General features: G+C 36.6%; 1 protein-coding gene across 4 annotated transcripts; it reads right to left on the bottom strand.

The window, feature by feature from the left end:
* Positions 1 to 7,227: 7,227 nt before the first annotated feature.
* LOC112009343 (uncharacterized) lies at positions 7,228 to 20,867 on the bottom strand. Of its 4 annotated transcripts, none has more exons than XM_024041673.2 (7): positions 20,569 to 20,867; positions 18,920 to 19,050; positions 17,956 to 18,045; positions 17,373 to 17,425; positions 11,721 to 11,823; positions 10,958 to 11,080; positions 7,228 to 7,491 (listed from the first exon to the last, which is right to left on the bottom strand). In XM_024041673.2, the coding sequence occupies exons 1-6, from the start codon at positions 20,783 to 20,785 to the stop codon at positions 10,967 to 10,969; spliced, it is 708 nt and encodes a 235-aa protein (XP_023897441.2). In that variant the 5' UTR covers positions 20,786 to 20,867; the 3' UTR covers positions 7,228 to 7,491; positions 10,958 to 10,966. The 4 variants fall into 4 exon arrangements, with proteins under 4 accessions (XP_023897441.2, XP_065639122.1, XP_065639105.1 ...); XM_065783050.1 differs by lacking the exon at positions 20,569 to 20,867 and adding an exon at positions 20,119 to 20,415 and having other exon boundaries at positions 7,228 to 7,511; XM_065783033.1 differs by lacking the exon at positions 20,569 to 20,867 and adding an exon at positions 20,119 to 20,415.
* Positions 20,868 to 20,899: the final 32 nt, after the last annotated feature.

The raw sequence follows: 20,899 nt of genomic DNA, 5'->3' as shown, positions 1-20,899 counted from the left end.
TAGCAACATGGTCTCAAGTCTCAACCACCAATAAGCTGAAATAAAACAATATTGCAGTACCCCACCTCCAACACAAGGTTGAAGAATAAGTTAAAAACCATTTAGCAACATGGTCTCAAGTCTCAACCACCAATAAGCTGAAATAAAACAATATTGCAGTACCCCACCTCCAACACAAGGTTGAAGAATAAGTTGAGCTGAGCTAAGGGCTTGGCCATCAGAGATTCTAAGTCCTTGTGGAGTAAAGAGGGTCCAACCATTCAGCTCTTGGCCCTGATTGGTCCCAATCCAATCCTACACTTTTCGGTACTTTTGTACCTTACAAGAAGAAAGGGGCAAAAAAAGAGGGCATGCCTTTCATTGTCAAACTAGATAATTTTGTCCCTTGAAACATTTTTTATTTTTATTTTTTATACTTCTTCTCAATAGTATAAAGGAATTATCCAAGCCAAAATAATTTTTAAAATAAACATGAGATTTTTGTTTAAAAAATTTTAATTTTTTTATTTATTATTTTTCGAAACTAATTAATTCAGCTGGGCAGTTATCTTTTATGAACATCTTTAAATGAGGTCCATTTAATTGGAGGATAAGTATGACAACTAAACTTATCTTTATTGTGTAGAACAAGTGTCTACTTCTATTATTAAACAATACAATGCTTTTGCTTTCATGCAACATAGTGATAGCTATCCATTTGAAAACCATAGATTTCAGTATTGGTGCCTAGTTATTGGGATTAAATGATAGGCCTAATCATCCTAGCATGCATGAGAGCTTTGTTATTTTCATTTCTTAAAAAAAAAAAAAACAAAAAATCTAAATAGAGAACTAGTTAATTTATTGTGAGAAAATCATTAAATTTTTTTTCTACAATTCTAATTTGGAAAGGAACACAAGTTTAAATTTGCATAGATAATGTAGCATACTAGCATCTTTTTAATGTTATAGACACAAATTATTTTACAACATTTTTACAAACTGTTGTTATGGCCAACTTATTACTAGTTCTCATCTGGACCCATCACCAACATTATTTTTTTATTTATCAATAATCACTCACTACATCAATAGTTTGTAAAGTTTTTTTGTAAAAAACTTTGTATCTCTAGCATTTTCCTTTTTATTTTTGATGTTTTTAAACAGAAAATAAGCGACCTTGATCAAAGCAAAAAAAAAAACATTTTTGCTATCTTAAATTTTTTTTTTGAGAAGAAAAAAGTGACTAAACAATTGAGAATTTGATATCTTAATCTTATTAAAGGTTCTAATGTCCACAGAGAAAAAAAAAAGATTTTGTTAAAGGTTGGGATAATGATTCAGAAGTTCATGTCACCCAATTCATTGGATTAGCTCAAAGTCAGGCTGAGTTTATGAAGCCCAGATATTTGGTAATGCAAAAAAATGAGTTGCAGAAAAAGGTTCAGTTCTATCTTCCTTTGTGATTGGATTGCCACATATGAACCAGGGGCCCTTAAAGAAGAGCCATTGCCATAATTCTTTTGCTGGTCCTACATGATCCAATAGAAGAGTCAGCATTGTGTGTGTAGGGTTTTGCTAATCTGAGATTTTTGTTTTGGGCTGTCTTATCCAATTGCCTTATCTATAATTTTCTGTGTATCACACTTCTCTATTAAGGATCTTTGTGGATGTAAGTGTAGAAACCACAAGCATTTGTTTCACACTTGTTCATAAAGATAATAATGGACTGATTATGGAATTTTCGTCAACTTGAGCAATTATTCTACTTTAAATATTCTTTTCAAAAAGACAGGATAAAAGAAAATAAAAGAAGAAAAAAAAAATCAATAAATGAATATCTAAACCTCAAAATTCTACTGTTTTTTTTTTTTTTTGGGTTGAGTAAAGATAGTAGTAATCATTGCTGAAATTTTGCTAAATCCGCAAGTACATAAGGTTCAATTACATTAGGCACTTGGGCAAACCAAATTGTTGACACCCCCAAGACTTCAGCTAAATGTGCCAAAGCACGAGTTGTACTCAAATTTCTACTTTTATGATAATTCAATAGTTGGAGTGAAAAAAATTTGAACTTTGGGTGTTTTTATTAAAAATATGGTTACAATTAATCGAGTTATAAGACTCTTAGCTACTCAAAATTAGGGCTGACCCTTCCACTAGGCCAATTAGGCAATTGCTTAAGGCCCCCAAGTGGAAGGGGGCCCTAGAATTTTAGAAAAGAAGGGGTGGTAGGGAAAAAAAAATTTAGGCTGCGTTTGGTTTGGCTTCAAACCACTTCCGGAAAAGCATTTCCGAAAAATTAGTGTGTTTGGTTGGTTTGTAAAATTCAGTCAACTGTAATTCATTTCCCCTTTGACCGTAAAATAGAGACATGAAGGTGGAAAATGAATTAAGTTCTCATTTTCACTTCAAACAAATTTCGGAAAACAGCTCTCTCATCTCTCACACGCACTCTTCGACCAACTGCTCTCTAAGCTCCAAGCTCACACCGACGAGCTCCAAGCTCCAAGCTCACACCGACGATCCACACACCGACAAGCTCCAAGCTCCAAGCTCCAAGCTCCGATCTACTCTCCGACGAGCTCCAAGCTCTAAGCTCCGATCCACACCAAGCACCGTGTCGCCTTCGCTCGAGCTCGTCGCCTTCGCTCGATCTCGCCTTCGATCGCCGGTGATCGCCTTCAATTGCCTCCGCTCGAGCTCGCCTCTGCCGCGCGATCTCGCCTCCGCTCGAGCTTGCCTCTGCCGGCGACCCACGAACCCAAAGCCCAAAGTGTTCGACCCAGACCCAGGCGTTCGACCCAGACGTTCGATCCATCACCTTCGACCTTCGACCAACGACCCAGACCTTCGACCCAGATGTCGTCGTCGACCCATCGCCGAGACCCAGACCCAGACCCATCTTAGTTTTGTTTGTTTAAAGTTTGATTGTTGTTGTTGTCGCCGGAATCAATTTTTTGTTGTTGTTGTCGCCGGAATCAATTTGTTGTTGTTGTTGTTGTTGTTGTTGTTGTTGTTGCGTTGTTGTCGCCGGAATCAATTTGTTGTCGTTGTTGTTGTGTTGTTGTTGCCGGAATCAATGTGAAAAAATGGTAGGAAAATAGCATTTTCCTAATAGAACCAAACACATGAACTCAATTTTCCACAACAATTTTCATAATTCAACCAAACACTTAAAAATATTTTCCTTTTCCGGAAAATAGCATTTCCGGAAAATATGTATCTTCCGAAAAACGTTTTACACGAAACAAACACAGCCTTAGATGAATCTAAAAAAATACAGCACATCCTTTTGACCAAAAAACAAAATTTTTGTTATACCCTGTTAAACATTGGTAGCACAAAAAAAAAAAGGGTCTAAATAAAATCAATTGTCCAAAAATGAATATCATTATCCTCTAGACAAACCAAAATTCAACCAGATAAACTACAAGTCCGGTTTAAGAAATTAACCACAAAACAATTAATAATCAAAACAAATAAAAAACCTCAAATCCCTAAAATTTTTACCGTTTCTCTTTCTTATTCTTGCTCTGCTTTTTTCTCTCAACTCTTACTCTCCGCCTCTCTAATTCTCTCTCCACTGTTGCTAGCTGCCTGGCTCAAGCTTCCTCCGATCTAAATCATCCGATCGCATTTGATCTGAAAACTCTGAGGAGTGAGGACTGCCAAGCCAATTGCCTTTTTTTTTTTTCCTTTTTCTTCTTTTTTTTTTTTTTTTTTTTTTTATTTCTCATTTGCTCTACACTAGAAAGTTTTTTTTTTTTTTTTTTTAGTCTTTATAAATATATTGTTTGATTAGAAATGTCTACTAGAAAATATGCATTTGGATATGAAAAGCTTAAAAAAAGAAAAAAAGAAAAAAAATTAATTGAGTCTAAAAAAGGATCAATAGATAAATTTGTTATTAGTAATAAACAAAATATAACACAGTATTTAGATGAAAATATCACAAATGAGCAAGAAATTTTACAAAAATTGAAATCACTAGATAATGATAGTTTACAAAAATACTATCTTAAACTTGAATCTTTTCTCAAACATGATATTTATTATGATATTGATGGTTTAGATTTATTTTCAGAGTTAAAGGTTTTAAAAGAAATTTTACAAATAAAAGATTGCACTCCAATTGACATACTAAATTATATAAAAATATTAGATTCATTTCCAAATACATGTATTGCTTATAGGATTTTACTAACAATACCTGTTACAGTAGCTTCTTTAGAAAGAAGTTTTTCAAAATTAAAATTAATAAAATTATATCTAAGATCGACAATGTCCCAAGAAAGATGTTAGATGAACTTGAATACAAAAATTTAATTAGTCAATTTGCAACTCAAAAGGTAAGAAAAATAGATTTTAAATGAAATATATTATAATATAAAAATATTGAATAAATATTAATTTAATTAATATATAAGTATAAAAAAGGCCCCATTTTAGTTCTTGCCTTAGGCCCCAAAATATCTAGGGCCGGCCTTGCTCAAAATTCTATTGTGATAACATGCAAACCATAGGCAAAAAAAAAAAAAATGGTCAAAACAAAGTTGATGAATCCAACATGCAAACCATTGGGGTGGACCACTTTCATTTTGTTTGACTGCAAGAGGCAAGAGCATAAGTTTAACAAAAATAGAAAATGTGTCTAAGGAAAATATTCTAGTTTTGTTCACTTTAAAGAGTGTACATGATTTAACTTTGAGCAGCCCTATTTCCATTCCACCCACTCGCATACCGAAAATATTTACTCGAGTAAAAAATCGTTGCTTGTATAATACCTTGGACAATAGCTATTGTGCATAAGCGAAAACTTATTACACGTGTATACACGTGTTTTATAACTAAAAATGTGAGTTTTTTTTTTAGTGAGTTGAACTCACGTTTTTAGTTATAAAACACGTGTGTAACAAACAAATAAAACACGTGTGTAACAAATAGTGCTCTTGTCCATAACAAATTGGATCGATAACATTGTGCCATTCCAACTAAAATTCACCTTTGTCATTTAAAATGATACCAAAACCCACCAACGTTTTTATCATTATCATTAGTCCAGATGCCATTAATTTGCTTTTGATGCCATCCAATTGCATTCATTGAAAGATGATTAGATGAAATAAACTCCATATATGCTCAATCCCAAATGTTTTGCAGCGGAACTCTTAAGTTAAAATTTAGGCTAACATTCAACTTAGTCCCTTGATTTTTCCCTTAATTATCAAATTAATTCCTAAGATTTAATTTGTGTCAATGCAATCTCTCATTTTGTCCAAATATATCGTTTAAACATTCAATCGCTATTTAACAAATCATGTAGTTGGCTCATTTTGACGAAGTGATGAACTAAATTAAGAAAAATTATCTAATTTGAAAATTGAAATAGAAGTCAAGTGACTAAATTGAATTTTCGCCAAAAATTTATATCATATCCTCAGCCCAAAAAACATAAAGGAGATATGTAGCATGCACACTACTATTCCATCAGTATGCTAATGCTAACAAAGTAACACATACAGCTTTTGCACTTCTTGTCACATAAATGTTCTCCAGGTCCCTATTTATTTCTCTAAGAGAAAAACCAAGTTTAAGGACCTTGGTGGTAAATCAGTAGCGAAACTAAGTATAATTGATTCCCAGTCAAAAGCCAAAATCAGCTTCTTGCAAATTGGATGTCAAAGGGTTCATACAAAAATATTGCAATAACATCCTAGAGGGTTGGCATTAGTAAAATTGTATTACCTATTCAACTTGAGTTTTCAACTGTGACAAATGCAATTAGTAATTCCAATAAATTTTGGCATGAATGCATTAACAACACTTCATGTAATATGAGAAATTAAGCGCTTTTATTTAGATAAAATTGTACACAGAGAAAGCAATTTTGCTGGTTACAAACAGGTTCTAGCTCCAAACAAACTAATATTTTATCTGACCCTCTTCACCAGATGTAAAGACACAAAATGGGGTCTCTCAACATTCCATGTAAGCCTGGCTTCAATGCCATCTTCAAGTACATATACTCCTGGCTGGCCTGAACCCAGAAAGGAAAAAAGTTCGAAAATTAGTGAATTGGAGAACTATTGACCACCTGAAAAAGAAAACACAAGACTGATGGAATAGAACAGCCATGAGTAATAACACATGCAAATTCTCAGAAATTCCTTAAACATGATCCACCTTATAGGAACACAGTGCAAATTCCATTTAATGTAGTTTTGCAGCTCCTCACAAACATAAACTTTAAATAGATAATGCAGAATTGTACTATGGTAAGTAACAAATAACAACACTGCTTATGAGGATATATGTGCAATGATGTGCACGAAAGCTTTTGTAAGTTAAAACACAATATTAAAAAACCTCCAAAAAAACCCTTATCACCAGTTACCAAGATTGAAGAAGAGGGTTAACCTGCCACTGAAGCATCTTGATTCGCAAAACATCTACTAATGACTTTCACAATGTTGGGAGACATTTTCAAGAGTTGCTTCTCTTTACAGACCATATAAAAGGACACTTTCAAAATTTATCCTCTATAATTGTAGACAAAAGAGGAAGAAAAAAAGAAAGATATAATGCAAAAAAGCCCCATATTTGTTGTGTCAGACACTCAGCTGATCTACATGTTTGCGTAAGCAAGCCATACTTTATCACAAATGGAAGTTTAATCATAACTGCATATATCAAAACAAAAAGGAATTGATTTTATTCAAGATAATAGTTATTGATTTTAGTTGAATTCCCTAATGCAACAATCATAATTTCATAAGAACATTCTGTATATTCATTGTCTATACTCTATACCTCTAACTATGACACAAGGACAGCTTAAGGTTCAACAGTACAAGGAAATGGCATCAGGATAGTTTATTAAAAATAAAAAAAGTGTATACAGGGAGTATACAATAAGAAAAACAGCAAAGCAAAACAAGAAAAGAAAATGAAAAACATGAGGCCAGTTGTAAATCAGGAGAAAAAAATGGATACATAAACATTATAAACCCAAAAGAGATAGCTACTATATAGGAGTATGTGATGCAGGAAGCACAAGGAAAGATTTATTTTAATTTAATTTAAATTATTTTTAGATTCAATTATATTTTATTTTAGGTCCTGGTATTTAATTAGTTTTATTAGAATTTCTATTGTATTACCTATTCAACTTGAGTTTTCAACTGTGACAAATGCAATTAGTAATTCCAATAAATTTTGGCATGAATGCATTAACAACACTTCATGTAATATGAGAAATTAAGCGCTTTTATTTAGATAAAATTGTACACAGAGAAAGCAATTTTGCTGGTTACAAACAGGTTCTAGCTCCAAACAAACTAATATTTTATCTGACCCTCTTCACCAGATGTAAAGACACAAAATGGGGTCTCTCAACATTCCATGTAAGCCTGGCTTCAATGCCATCTTCAAGTACATATACTCCTGGCTGGCCTGGACCCGGAAAGGAAAAAAGTTCGAAGATTAGTGAATTGGAGAACTATTGACCACCTGAAAGAGAAAACACAAGACTGATGGAATAGAACAGCCATGAGTAATAACACATGCAAATTCTCAGAAATTACTTAAACATGGTCCACCTTATAGGAACACAGTGCAAATTCCATTTAATGTAGTTTTGCAGCTCCTCACAAACATAAACTTTAAATAGATAATGCAGTATTGTACTATGGTAAGTAACAAAAAACAACACTGCTTATGAGGATATATGTGCAATGATGTGCACGAAAGCTTTTGTAAGTTAAAACACAATATTAAAAAACCTCCAAAAAAACCCTTATCACCAGTTACCAAGATTGAAGAAGAGGGTTAACCTGCCACTGAAGCATCTTGATTCGCAAAACATCTACTAATGACTTTCACAATGTCCCAAAAAAGGTGTTGGGAAACATTTTCAAGAGTCGCTTCTCTTTACAGACCATATAAAAGGACACTTTCAAAATTTATCCTCTATAATTGTAGACAAAAGAGGAAGAAAAAAGAAAGATATAATGCAAAAAAGCCCCATATTTGTTGTGGCAGACACTCAGCTGATCTACATGTTTGCGTAAGCAAGCCATACTTTATCACAAATGGAAGTTTAATCATAACTGCATATATCAAAACAAAAAGGAATTGATTTTATTCAAGATAATAGTTATTGATTTTAGTTGAATTGCCTAATGCAACAATCATAATTTCATAAGAACATTCCGTATATTCATTGCCTATACTCTATACCTCTAACTATGACACAAGGACAGCTTAAGGTTCAACAATACAAGGAAATGGCATCAGGATAGTTTATTAAAAAATAAAAAAAGTGCATACAGGGAGTATACAATAAGAAAAACAGCAAAGCAAAACAAGAAAAGAAAATGAAAAACATGAGGCCAGCTGTAAATCAGGAGAAAATAATGGATATATAAACATTATAAACCCAAAAGAGATAGCTACTATATAGGAGTATGTGATGCAGGAAGCACAAGGAAAGATTTATTTTAATTTAATTTAAATTATTTTTAGATTCAATTATATTTTATTTTAGGTCCTGGTATTTAATTAGTTTTATTAGAATTTCTCTTTAAAGTCAAGGGAATTATTGTAGTTTAAAAATAATTAGGGTTTACTATGTTAGTTGGGATTAGGATTTACTATGTCAGTTGATGTCTATTAGGCTGGCTTTGACTTGCTTCCAAGCAGTTACTGGTTTGAAAGTAAATGCGGGGAAGAGTGAGATTGTTCCCGTTGGGGAGGTTGCAAATATAGATGCTTTGGCTGCCATTCTTCGATGTAGGGTGGGTAGCTTGCCTATGAAATACTTGGGAATGCCGTTGGGTACTCCATATAAAACAGCATCTGTCTGGAATCCTATCTTGGAGAGGATGGTGAAGAAACTCTCAGGTTGGAAGCGTCTTTATTTATCAAAGGGGGGTAGACTTACTCTGTTGAAGAGTACTCTTTCTAGCCTTCCTACGTACTATCTATCCTTATTTGTCATCCCTGTAGCTATGGCTGATAGGTTGGAGCGTATTCAGAGAAATTTTTTATGGGGATCTTCAGAGGAATGTTTCAAGTATCCTTTGGTGGCTTGGGAGAAGGTGTGTTTACCATTAGATTTGGGTGGTTTGGGGATCAGGAAGTTAGTGCACTTTAATAAAGCCCTGTTAGGGAAATGGTTATGGAGGTTTGGTAGAGAAGGCACTCATCTTTGGAGGAGGGTTATTGCAACTAAATATGGAGAGAGTCAAGGGGGGTGGACTACTAAAGCATGTAGAAGGACCCACGGATGTGGTCTGTGGCGTGGTATTCATGATGGATGGGAGAGTTTCTCCAAACATGTGGCCCTAGATGTTTCAAGTATCCTTTGGTGGCTTGGGAGAAGGTGTGTTTACCATTAGATTTGGGTGGTTTGGGGATCAGGAAGTTAGTGCACTTTAATAAAGCCCTGTTAGGGAAATGGTTATGGAGGTTTGGTAGAGAAGGCACTCATCTTTGGAGGAGGGTTATTGCAACTAAATATGGAGAGAGTCAAGGGGGGTGGACTACTAAAGCATGTAGAAGGACCCACGGATGTGGTCTGTGGCGTGGTATTCATGATGGATGGGAGAGTTTCTCCAAACATGTGGCCCTAGTGGTGGGTGATGGCTTTTTTGGCATGATAAGTGGGTTGGAGAGAACATACTTAAAATGCTCTATCCTTAGTTGTATGCGTGTTCTAATGAGAAGGATGCTTGCATTTCTAATGTATTATGCTATCGGGAGGGTGGAAATGATAGATTTTGGAATGTGAGATTTTACAGGGGTTTTCATGAAAGGGAGTTAGAGGCTGCCTTCTCTTTCCTTGAGTTCATTCAATCTTGGATCCCTAGGGGTGTTGGGAGTGACACTTCTCATTGGTGTCTTAATGGGAATGGCAATTTGATACTCGGTCATATTACAATAATATTCGAGGTGCATCGGCCCCCAATTTTCCATGGAAGGGTGTTTGGAGAGTTAAGATTCCTAATAGGGTTGCATTTTTTGTGTGGACAGCGGTTCATGGGTAGATCCTTACATTGGATAATCTTATGCTTAGGGGGCGCATTTTGGTGAATTGGTGTTGTATGTGCCATCGTAATGAGGAAACTGTGGATCATCTCCTCCTACATTGTCCTTTAGCTCACTCACTGTGGGTTTACATGTATCAGATTTTTGGGATCCAATGGGTTATGCCAGCCTCTGTGGAAAGTTTGGTGTATTGTTGGCGCAATTGGCTGGGAAAATTTCATTCAAAAATATGAAATATGGTTCCTGGCTGTTTGATGTGGATTGTTTGGACGGAAGGAAACCGGCGCTCTTTTGAGGATACTGAGAAATCTTTGGTTCAATTACAAGCTCTATGCCAGAAGACCTTATTTGATTGGTCTAAGAGTTGGGGCTTATCGGATTGTTACTATCTTAGAATTTATTTCTTCTCTTAGTTGTGCACTTTAAGTTTTTCTTCTTGTTTGATGATGTTTTGTTTGTTTGTTGCTTTTCCTTGTGTTCACCATCATGAACACCTTGTATTTGCTTTCGTTAGTGTTAAAGTTTGTTTAATAATATACTTATTACCTATCAAAAAAAAGGATTTAGTCGTCCATATAAGCAAAGTATTGTACTCATGTTGAGGGGGTTTGTTTTGAATAAAATTTCTACTGAAATTGTTCTAATTGGTGGTGCTGACTCCAGCCAGCCCTAGGTGCCGACTCTGAGAGGTTTTCTTTTGCTTGGTGCTGACTCTAAGAAGGCCTAGATGATGACTCCTAGCTTCTGTATGTTTCTCTTCCTATTCTTCAATTTTCCTATCGTATTGTTTTGGTTTGTCTTGCGTCAGTATGTACAAATCAAACAACTGGAGGTTAGCAGTATGGTGCAAAAGAAGTACCAAAATATAAGAAGGATACAATATATTTTCCACTATTAACCAAAAAAAAAAAAAAATTGAGCTCTGTACCTAACTATTTTACTTGCTCTTTGCTTCCTCCAAAACCAACTGCTTAGAAGAATCAATTGAGAATCCCAACTTTAGCATGATTTCTTCTAAGCGCTTCACATTTGTTAGGTACAGATAACCAACCTACAAAATGTGCAGTCCAAAAGTTTGTGTTAAGAAGTAAAAATCAACTTCCTAAATCATGATTCATGACTTCCTATAAGGATATCATACATACGAGTTGGACAATATAAATCAATTAAACAAGTAAATGTCTATAGAATACCATGCTGGACTGCTGAAGGTCAAAGTTCACTGAGATAACAGATTGTATTACATTAGAACTCAAAACATACTCACATGGTCATATGTGCCTTTTTTTGGGTAATTTACACACGCATTTAGTGAGTCTTGAACCCATGACCTCAACCTCAACCTCCACCTAGCAGTTGCCAGGAAAGGAGGTGCCAATTGAGCTAAAGTTCATTGGCTCATATGTGCTTTTTTCTTTTCAAATAAATATGAAAATGCTTGCCTTTCTGCTCACTCTGAGAAGAAAAGACGACATCAGGGTTCATTAACAAAGTTGTGTGGAGTGAGAATAAAAATCTAATACGCTACTAATAGATATATTTGGACAAAAGTTTTCATGGTGAAAACATGTTAATTGTCAGCTTCCTCTTTGAACTGGCAAGTTTATATATAATAGAGCCCAGGATAAATGAATGTGCAGTTTAACAGAGATCAACATCACATGAAGAACACAAAGGAGCATTGAACGTACTAATGTCTCTAGTGAAGATGCTCTATTATAAACTGCTGCACCAGCACGTTTTTTTGTACGTGTTTTAGCTGAACCAATGTTCTTTCCCCAGCGAAGAACATTCCTGCAATATAAATCATAAATACCATGGGTTATAATTGCAACTTCTGCACACAAAGAATCTGCCTGAAAAGTTTTATTGGTAAATTCATAAGAGCTTTAAGCAGATATCTCTTCTATTAGAAAAATTATACAAAGGGACAGAACATGTACAAACATTCTTATGGCAGAACAAATACGCCAATATGGGTGGTTTGCTGGTAATGAGATTCACTCCTATTTTTGAATGCCTATTCACCTTCCACACAATTTGCTGCTATTTTTGTTCTATTGATAACAGATCTAAGTTACTCATGGCCACACCTTACTTGTTCAATACTGCGGAACCCCCTTAAAGGCATTTGTCCAACAACTCTATTGAACCTTGTACTAATTAATGAAGTCCTTGTAATTAGTAGGTGCTGGAACAGCTTTGGAGATGTTTCTAATTGAATTTTAAAGAGGAACAATGCATAAGTAGTTGAATTACAATCTAAATATTACACGCAAATCACTTGAAGCTTGCATAAGATGCACACTAACTTTATGAGGTAGTGATGAAAACCCTTTTAATTGCTTCTGATGAACTCAAATCAGAAGCGAAACCATTGAGCTTAAAAGCCTTGATTCACTTCTTTTTTACAAGTAAAATAATTTTAATAAGAAAAAGGTAGCAGTTTGAATGCATAATACACATAGCAAACTACACCAGAAGGATTACAACCTCAAGTTCAAAGAGTCTATAAAATGACCAGAAGGAAAACAGCCAAAAGCAGTCATCCATTTGTACAAACATCTGTCTGACCACAGATTTTTGATAACGTGATTCTGATGCTCGACCCCTTCAAACATTATGCTATTACACTCACACCAGATTGCTCACATAACATACAATGGAACCACCTTCAATATTTAGCACTTCCATGATGATGGAATTTCCCTTGCTAAAATTAAAAAATCTGAGTCACCGTTTTTGGCATAACCCAAGTCTTTGAAAGTTTACTTCAATCAATCATGTCTCTAGGTAAAATATATTCCTTAAGAATCATCTAAATGAGTTAAGAACTATCTACTTGCTTATGTAAGTAGATTTTTGGTGTTGAAAGATGCATTTGTAAACAGATTATCTAGAAGAATTCCATATATAATTCTCACTGGGGGTGACTCATATATCAAGGTATTCATGTCTCCTTAAGCCACAAGACACTTCAGCATTACATGATCTCCTTAATTCTAAGTCTAACTACTACAAAATGCCTAACTTGTTCATTCATTCAGTTCCTACTTATTTTCATCTTCCACAGGAGAACCCAAATCCTCCTCGTTTTCAAAAATGAGTTAAGAACTATCTACTTGCTTATGTAAGTAGATTTTTGGTGTTGAAAGATGCATTTGTAAACAGATTATCTAGAAGAATTCCATATATAATTCTCACTGGGGGTGACTCATATATCAAGGTATTCATGTCTCCTTAAGCCACAAGACACTTCAGCATTACATGATCTCCTTAATTCTAAGTCTAACTACTACAAAATGCCTAACTTGTTCATTCATTCAGTTCCTACTTATTTTCATCTTCCACAGGAGAACCCAAATCCTCCTCGTTTTCAATTCCTTGACCTCAACAAGAATCTGAGTCTTTGGTAGTAAGTGCAATATCAAAGGAGTTTGGGTTATGGGCCGGAACTTTACTCCCACTCCTGGTAGTCTGTCTTTAGTAGTTCTCTTGTAGAAAGGATGGAACATAATCCTAGTTGTTCTTCTCGGATTGCTCCAGTATGATGGATCAAGAGGCTGCAGCTACACACCTAAGTCAGCAGAGGAAATGCAACACAATAGAGGAGTTTCCTACGCCTTCTAATTGACCAGAAGCATCCAGCAGCGTTGTGCCAGTTTAAAATCTGATTCTAAGGGCTAAGGCTCTCCTTTTCCCCCCTCCCCATGATGGCCACAATGCTCAATTATTGCTGATCCCAAAGACACATTTGGTTGAATGTCCACAGCTGATTCACCTTCTTCACTTCCTACATTCACTTTTCTTCTCTCCATCAATGGCCAAGTGGTTAGATTGAGAGGAGAGAGATTGAAGACAGACCAAGAAAGGGATGTCCATTTGATGCTAGAGCTGGGCATCAGACTGCTAGCTAGCTAGAGAGGTACGGCAGCAAAACTGGACTGAGGGTACAATGGCACTATGCATTTGGGCAGGCTAGAGTCAGTCTTGGTGGAAAGGCACAATGACATGTGGCTGGGGCAATTCCCCTTCTTCCTCTGATGAAATAGATTGGTCACACTGCTGTCCAAATAAAAAGGGAAACCTGCCGAGGGATGTTATTCAATTTATATGTTATTCAAACCTGCCGAAGCTTTACACCAGTGTAGAGGAGGCCCGGCTACCTCGAATTAGCCACAAATTCTGTTTTAGTTTGCATCTCCTAGGGCCAGTATGGGGGGATTTCGAAGTTTCTTTATTGAATCTAAGTTGTTTCAGTTGGTGGTTGAGGAAGGAGGGAATTTTTTCTCCCTTAAGATTTTTGAACGGGGAAAATACCACATGCAATCAGTCTTTATGGGCAAGAGTGCAGCTCTTTGGACAATGCGGTCTCTGGAACACACCGTGAGTGGGGTTAGTCCGAAGCAGTTCTTCACCTTCAGGGATGGTGATACTGCTTACACGTTGCAACGGGGGTCCAACTCGTTTGGGCAATATTTATCAATGACAGAGCTTAAGGTAGGTGGGTTACGGCGAACTATCATTATTCCTGCCGGAAAACTACAAGAAGGATGGAGAACTTTTGGGATTGAATTAAGAAGGATATTGGAACCTTCTCAATATGCGGTGGGAGCATTGAAGTTTGTTTCGTACAAGCCTAAGCATATCCCAAAATATCAACCTGCAAGGACATATGTGGAAGCTGCCAAAGCGCCAGTGCAGGCAAGGTTGAAGCATGTCCAGGCTGGTATGGTGAAGAATGTTCAGGCTGGTATAGTGAAGAATGTTGAGGAGATTCCATGTGATAATTCTCAAGCACAAGTTGTTGTTTCTGAAATTCAGGCTGGAAGTTTTACACAGGCAGCCGTGGATGGTGGGGAGGGTGGAGAAGGTGTTATTAACGGTAGGAATAAATTTGAGGAGAAAATCTCGGTAGGAAATAAATTTAAGATTCCTTTGAAGACTAATTTGAATTCAAATATGGCTGAGTTTGGAAAGTTGAGTGATCGGAGGAAGGCACGTTGGCTTGGGAGAGGGCTGACTGTGTATGTGGATGAATATGGAAAGAGACGGGTATCTTGGGATATTGTTAAGGGTGGTAAAAAGGCTGGCAAATGGGTGATAAGTGAGGCTGATAAAAACGTGGGTCTGGGCCTAGTCAAGCAGAATGCCCAAGCCTTGTTAGGTAATAAAAAACCCATTTTGGGCCTGGGTATGTCAAGCCCATTTATTTTTGAGGCTGGAGAGAGTTCCTTTAGAGGACCAAGGCCTCTGGAGACTTCTTACCAGACTGGGTTTTCTAAACCAAGTTCAGGTGGGAGCGAGAACATTGCCACGAAGGACGTTGCGAGTTCAGGGAGCATACCCACCACATCGGAGCACCTTGCGAAGTTGCCGAAGGTTCCGATGGACACGTTTTCTGCCTTAGCTGCGTCAGAAGTGGTGGGTCATGCCGGAGAGGACAGCACGACGGCACTAGCTCAGCCACCCACTGCGTCGACAGGACCAGCGGTGGTGGCCCAACCCCCCCATGTTCAGATACCGCCGATCAGTGATCTGAATGGGCCGAGGTTGGTGCCGGTGGTCTCATCGGCCACCATATCGGAACCGGTTTTGACTCTTGCTGACCAGAAAGTTTCGGAGATGGTGTCTTTGCCTTGTTCAGTGGCATCGGAGGATGGGGATGAGGATTTTGTGGGCTCGGAAGGATCAGGTACTTCTGTTTTTGAGGGACCTCAAGTACCTGGCCCAACTATAAAGGATTTGGTCGGTGATTTGGATAAGTCTTGGGGTAATTCTAAAGACTGGATATTACAATTGCGTGATGGCAGGCAATTAGTGCTCCCATTGTCACTATATCGTTCTCCAGACAATATGTCAGTTTGCTCAAGTTTGGAGGGTGAGTATGTACCAGGTAATGAATCTTGTATTACTGAAGGGCAGAGGGTTAGTTGGGCAGACGAGGGTGAGGGGTTAGTAGATTCTTTGTCTGTGGTTCTTGGATCAGAGAGTGAACTGTGGGATTTTGGTGGAAGGTTGAGGTCTTGTGAGGTTGGTGATGAGCCTTTAGTCGTGGTACCTTTGGCCACTGAAGGTCCGTCTGAGATGGTGATGAGTCCTGTGAAGGAGATTGGGAGTAAGGAGAGTGTGGATAAATGTCAACTATCACAATGGGTAACCAATAGGATAAAGGCTTTCAAGAAATCTGTGGGTACTTCGCTGGAAGGTTTTGAGGAGCAGATTACAGGATTGTTACTAGCCATTGAGGCCAGAAAAAAAGATAAACAAAAACAGGGGGTGGGTGATCAAATGAAGGTGGTCAAGTCAGGCCAAAAAGGTCAACGGGAGTTGAAGAATTTGTTGTCATCGTTGAATGTGGAGTATGATTCAAAAAAAGCAAGGAGTGCAAGTTCTGAGCGGGCTGTTGTGCCTTATCAATGAATGTGAAGATTATTTCCTGGAACGTTAGAGGGTTGAATGAGCAGGATAAAAGGCTCAGGGTAAGGAATTTGATTAGGAGATGGAGGCCGGATATGGTTTGTCTTCAAGAAACCAAAATGGGACTGATTAATAGAGCAGTGATTCGTAGCTTGTGGGGTGGCCAACATGTTGACTGGTCTTACTTAGGTTCTTGTGGAGCTTCTGGTGGGGTGTTGGTGATGTGGGACACTCGGGTAGTGAATAAAATCTATATTGGATGTCTTACTGCTTTTGCTGTCATTTTTCAGCACACAATAATTCCTAAGTTTTGTCAGTCAAATAGCCTTTTATGTGACCTAGAAAGGCTGATTAATGTGCCTTAAAGTGCTTTTGTGCTTCACAACTGTTCCCACCATTTACCTACCAAAGGTTCTATGTTTAATGTTTCAAATATTTGTGTCCTTGAAAATTCACATGAATGCATCCCTGCATCCTCATACCATATTTTCACTAGAATCAACTGTTCTCCTTCAAATGGTACAGCCTTGAACAGAAATTGAAAACCATTTAAGGCACTTACAAAGCTGTACAAACATAAGAAGATGTAGTGGCAACATATAGGGTAAAAAAGTTCTAGAATATTGGACCAAACACGTGAAAAGGACGTTTCTTCTACATGGCATTGGGAAATGAGTAAAATTTTCAAACTGAAGATGGCTCCCAATGCTTGATTATTAAAATCAAGGATTGCAAGCTCACTAATTGAGATAAAGAGCCCTATTAGCTATTTTTTTTTATGCTTCCAGCCAGCCCTCCACACAGAGAACAAAAGGCATATAAAAGAAGTTTTTGCATTTCATGATTCTTTACAAGATGAAGATTCATAGAGACAAAAGTAGATAAATATTAAGATTTAAGAGGACTATAAACTCTTCTGGTACCTTTCTTCTTCTGATAAGTAATTATCATTAAGAAGCTTCTGGAGCAATGCATCCTGAAATGCAAAAAAACACAAATGTTAAGAAAAAAAAATTATCCATTTTCATCTAACAAAGAAAAGGCAGAGCTTACAACAACAACAACAACATCAAAGCCTTAGTCCCAAAAATTTCGGGTTCGGCTACGAATTCTCAACAGATTAGTTAAGGTCGGTTACATGTATTCTTTTTCCTCCATTCTATTCCATCTAAAGTCATATTCTTTGTACTTCCTTAATTGACAACCATCCAAGAAGATTCTAGACTAAGGAAACAGCCCTACACACCTATATAATAAAAAAGATATCACTCCCATAAAAAATAAAATAAAGATATCAGTAAAAGTGTGCCATGAAGATACAAAGTACTGCATAACACAGCAATATCATCTTCAGCACAGAAAGGTCTTTAAAATAAGTAACAATTACATAAAAAAAAACTCAATCACAACAATGACAACATATGGAACAAAGTCCTCCTAACACCATGAGCCCATGATAATGATTGATTAACTCAAATGTCCAGATGATGCAGGAAAAATTCATACTTGTGCTTCGCAACGTACAACTGCTGTCACTCGATCATTGAATTCTTCAATATTCAAAGGAGGGAACAAAAAGTGCCTGCGAGCATATAGCTGCATATTTTCAGAAATATTGGAAGTAAGACATGTAGGAAGATTAAGTTTCCTTAGACAAATGATCGTGCTAGTAATTATATTTTAAACTAGGAACCTAATTGTTATGTATTTAGATATAGAAGCAATCCCAGACAACATATGCTTTCGCAAGAAGGTTTCAACCATATATCTCTAAGACCCCTTACATTGATGAGTTGTTACACAGGCATCAAATTGCCCGCATATCTTTAAGATTGCAATCTATACTTCCCAAGGTAAATATATATCATAAATTCCTCCAGTTGAATTCCTTATCATGCATCTACTGATGTGTGGTTCTATATCCCACCTCCGCTGAAGCCCTTTGCACAACATCGTTCCTATGCTTCTTCACATATTTATCATTCATGTTATATAACTATATATCTACAATTCTACATCATTTGCTTTAACATACACACAGTTTGAACTGATCAAAAAAGACATACACACAGTTTGTTCAGAATTTGGAGGACAAAGAGAAAGGTATTTTTCTGTAAGCTTACATTGAGCTGAAAGTGTAAAAGTCTGTTGCCATTACTGACTAGGCTTTCATAGGTAAAGTATTATTTACCAACAATCTGCAATAAGTCATAGCAGTAAGGTTCTATAGATGTAGTCAAGTCAAAATTCCATTCCAGGTAACATTTTCATTAAATGTGCCTTTAAATTATTTTCTACAACAGCAAATGGTTGTTAGCTCATGTCATCAACAGTCTTTGTGCACCATGCAGTTCCTCATAACACACATTTCTAAAGACCTACTTCAACATTGAGCATGTGTAACCACTCGTCCACTTATAGTTGTTCACTAGTGGAGTATGGTGCTACATAACTTGAGTCATAAACAAACCTCATAGATGCAATCACCGATATATGCTAATGATGCTGCATTGAACACAGATCGAGGCTTCTGCACTTTTGGAGGACTTGGCAACCATCGCTCGTAACCCAAATAAAATTCATCTGGTTCCACTTTTTCTTCTACAAATCAGAATTCCAATAATTTTTTTTAAATAAATAAACCATTACAACAACGCTTAGTTCATTTCATGAGAAAACATATCAAATACAAAGAAATCTATTGTTACTTAGAAAACCAGTTCAATTGTTTTTTTTTTTTTTTCTTTTCTAGAAATTGCCATTAATATAAAAAAATAAAAACAGTTTCAAACTTCAAAAAACTTCATTTTTAGTAGGAAAAAATTTGAATTAAAATAATGGAAGAAATTTCTTAATATTTTTTATTACATAGGACTTCGCCAAAACCACCAAATTTTCATTTCATCTCTTCTGGTTTGGTTTTTTTGGGAATGCATATTTCCTCTGGTTTCTTACAAACAAAACAACATTCTTAGCACCCACCAGGGCCACCACAACAAAACTCCATACAATATATTTGCTTGGAATTGAATTTCCCATTTTCCACAAAACCAAAAACAGCAGCCCTCACTTCTCTCAGTAACCAAATAGAGCACAAAACCACATAGAGGGAATGCATATTTCCTCTGGTTTCTTACCAACCAAACAACATTCTTAGCACCCACCAGGGCCACCACAACAAAACTCCATACAATAAATTTGCTTGGAATTGAGTTCCCCATTTTCCACAAAACCAAAAACAGCAACCCTCACTTCTCTCATTAACCAAATAGAGAGCACAAACAAAACAGATACCCCTTAAAGAAAATGTGAATAACAAAAGTTAAATAAACTTTCATTTCCAAAATATTCAATTTTTGGAAAGAACAATGGAATAAACAAAACAAAGAACTTTCTTGGATTTTCAATTTCATGGGGTTTCTCCAAAACCACCCAACTTCTCATTCACTTTCCTCTGGTTTCTTACTAACCAAACAAAATTCCTAAAACCCAATAAAACCCAGAATTCCATACAAACAACTTGCTCTAATAGACTTAAATTTCCATCCCACAGAACCAAAAAAAAAAAAAAAAAAACTCCAACTTTCTCAGCAACCAACCAAGCAGAGCACATGCAACAAAAAACCCATTAAAATACATGAAAACTTGGTACAGAGTGTAATAATATACCTCCTGTGGAGCGTTTGAGAAGGTCAGCAGTTGGGACAGTTAAAGTGACAGTTGGTGGTGTCTGTGGTTGTGGGGTTTTAGCTTTGAGAGTGGTGTTGGGGTTTTTAGGGGGTTTTCGTGGGGCATTGGGGTTGTATGTGAGCCTCGGTAGCGTGTCCCATGAAGCTCTAACCGCTACTCTCACTCTCAAAGAAGGCACTGATGATAGTGTCTGCATTCTGTCTGAGTGTTTTGGAAAATTTGTGGGATAAGACTAAAGACTGACTGGGAAGTGAGCATTATGGGTATCCAGAATTTTACAGAAAATTACATTTGCACCAATAAATATAGAAGTAGACTAAATACTAACTAGAAACATCTATATTACAATATATATATATATATATATATTATAAAAAAAAAAAACCCATTAAAATAAATGAAAACTTGGTACAGAGTGTAATAATATACCTCCTGTGGAGCGTTTGAGAAGGTCAGCGGTTGGGACAGTTAAAGTGACAGTTGGTGGTGTTTGTGGTTGTGGGGTTTTAGCTTTGAGAGTGGTGTTGGGGTTTTTGGGGGGTTTTCGTGGGGCATTGGGGTTGTATGTGAGCCTCGGTTGCGTGTCCCATGAAGCTCTAACCGCTACTCTCACTCTCAGTGAAGGCACTGATGATAGTGTCTGCATTCTGTCTGAGTGTTTTGGAAAATTTCTGGGATAAGACTAAAGACTGAGTTGGAAGTGAGTATATGGGTATCCAGATTTTACAGAAAATTATATTTGCATCAATAAATAAAGTAG

Source organism: Quercus suber, unplaced genomic scaffold (assembly GCF_002906115.3).
Source record: "Quercus suber isolate HL8 unplaced genomic scaffold, Cork oak 2.0 scaffold_16, whole genome shotgun sequence".
Lineage (NCBI taxonomy): Eukaryota > Viridiplantae > Streptophyta > Magnoliopsida > Fagales > Fagaceae > Quercus > Quercus suber.
The sequence above is the reverse complement of the archived record's forward strand: the minus strand, read 5'-3'. Positions and strand labels throughout refer to the sequence as shown.

What these genes read in the sequence shown, in the direction of transcription:
- LOC112009343 (XM_024041673.2), bottom strand. Translation starts at nt 20,785, where the DNA reads ATGCAGACACTATCATCAGTGCCTTCACTGAGAGTGAGAGTAGCGGTT. An exon ending in TCTCAAACGCTCCACAGGAG is followed by an intron (nt 19,051 to 20,568) that starts GTATATTATTAC and finishes TCTGATTTGTAG; the next exon opens with AAGAAAAAGTGGAACCAGAT. An exon ending in TCGGTGATTGCATCTATGAG is followed by an intron (nt 18,046 to 18,919) that starts GTTTGTTTATGA and finishes GAAAATATGCAG; the next exon opens with CTATATGCTCGCAGGCACTT.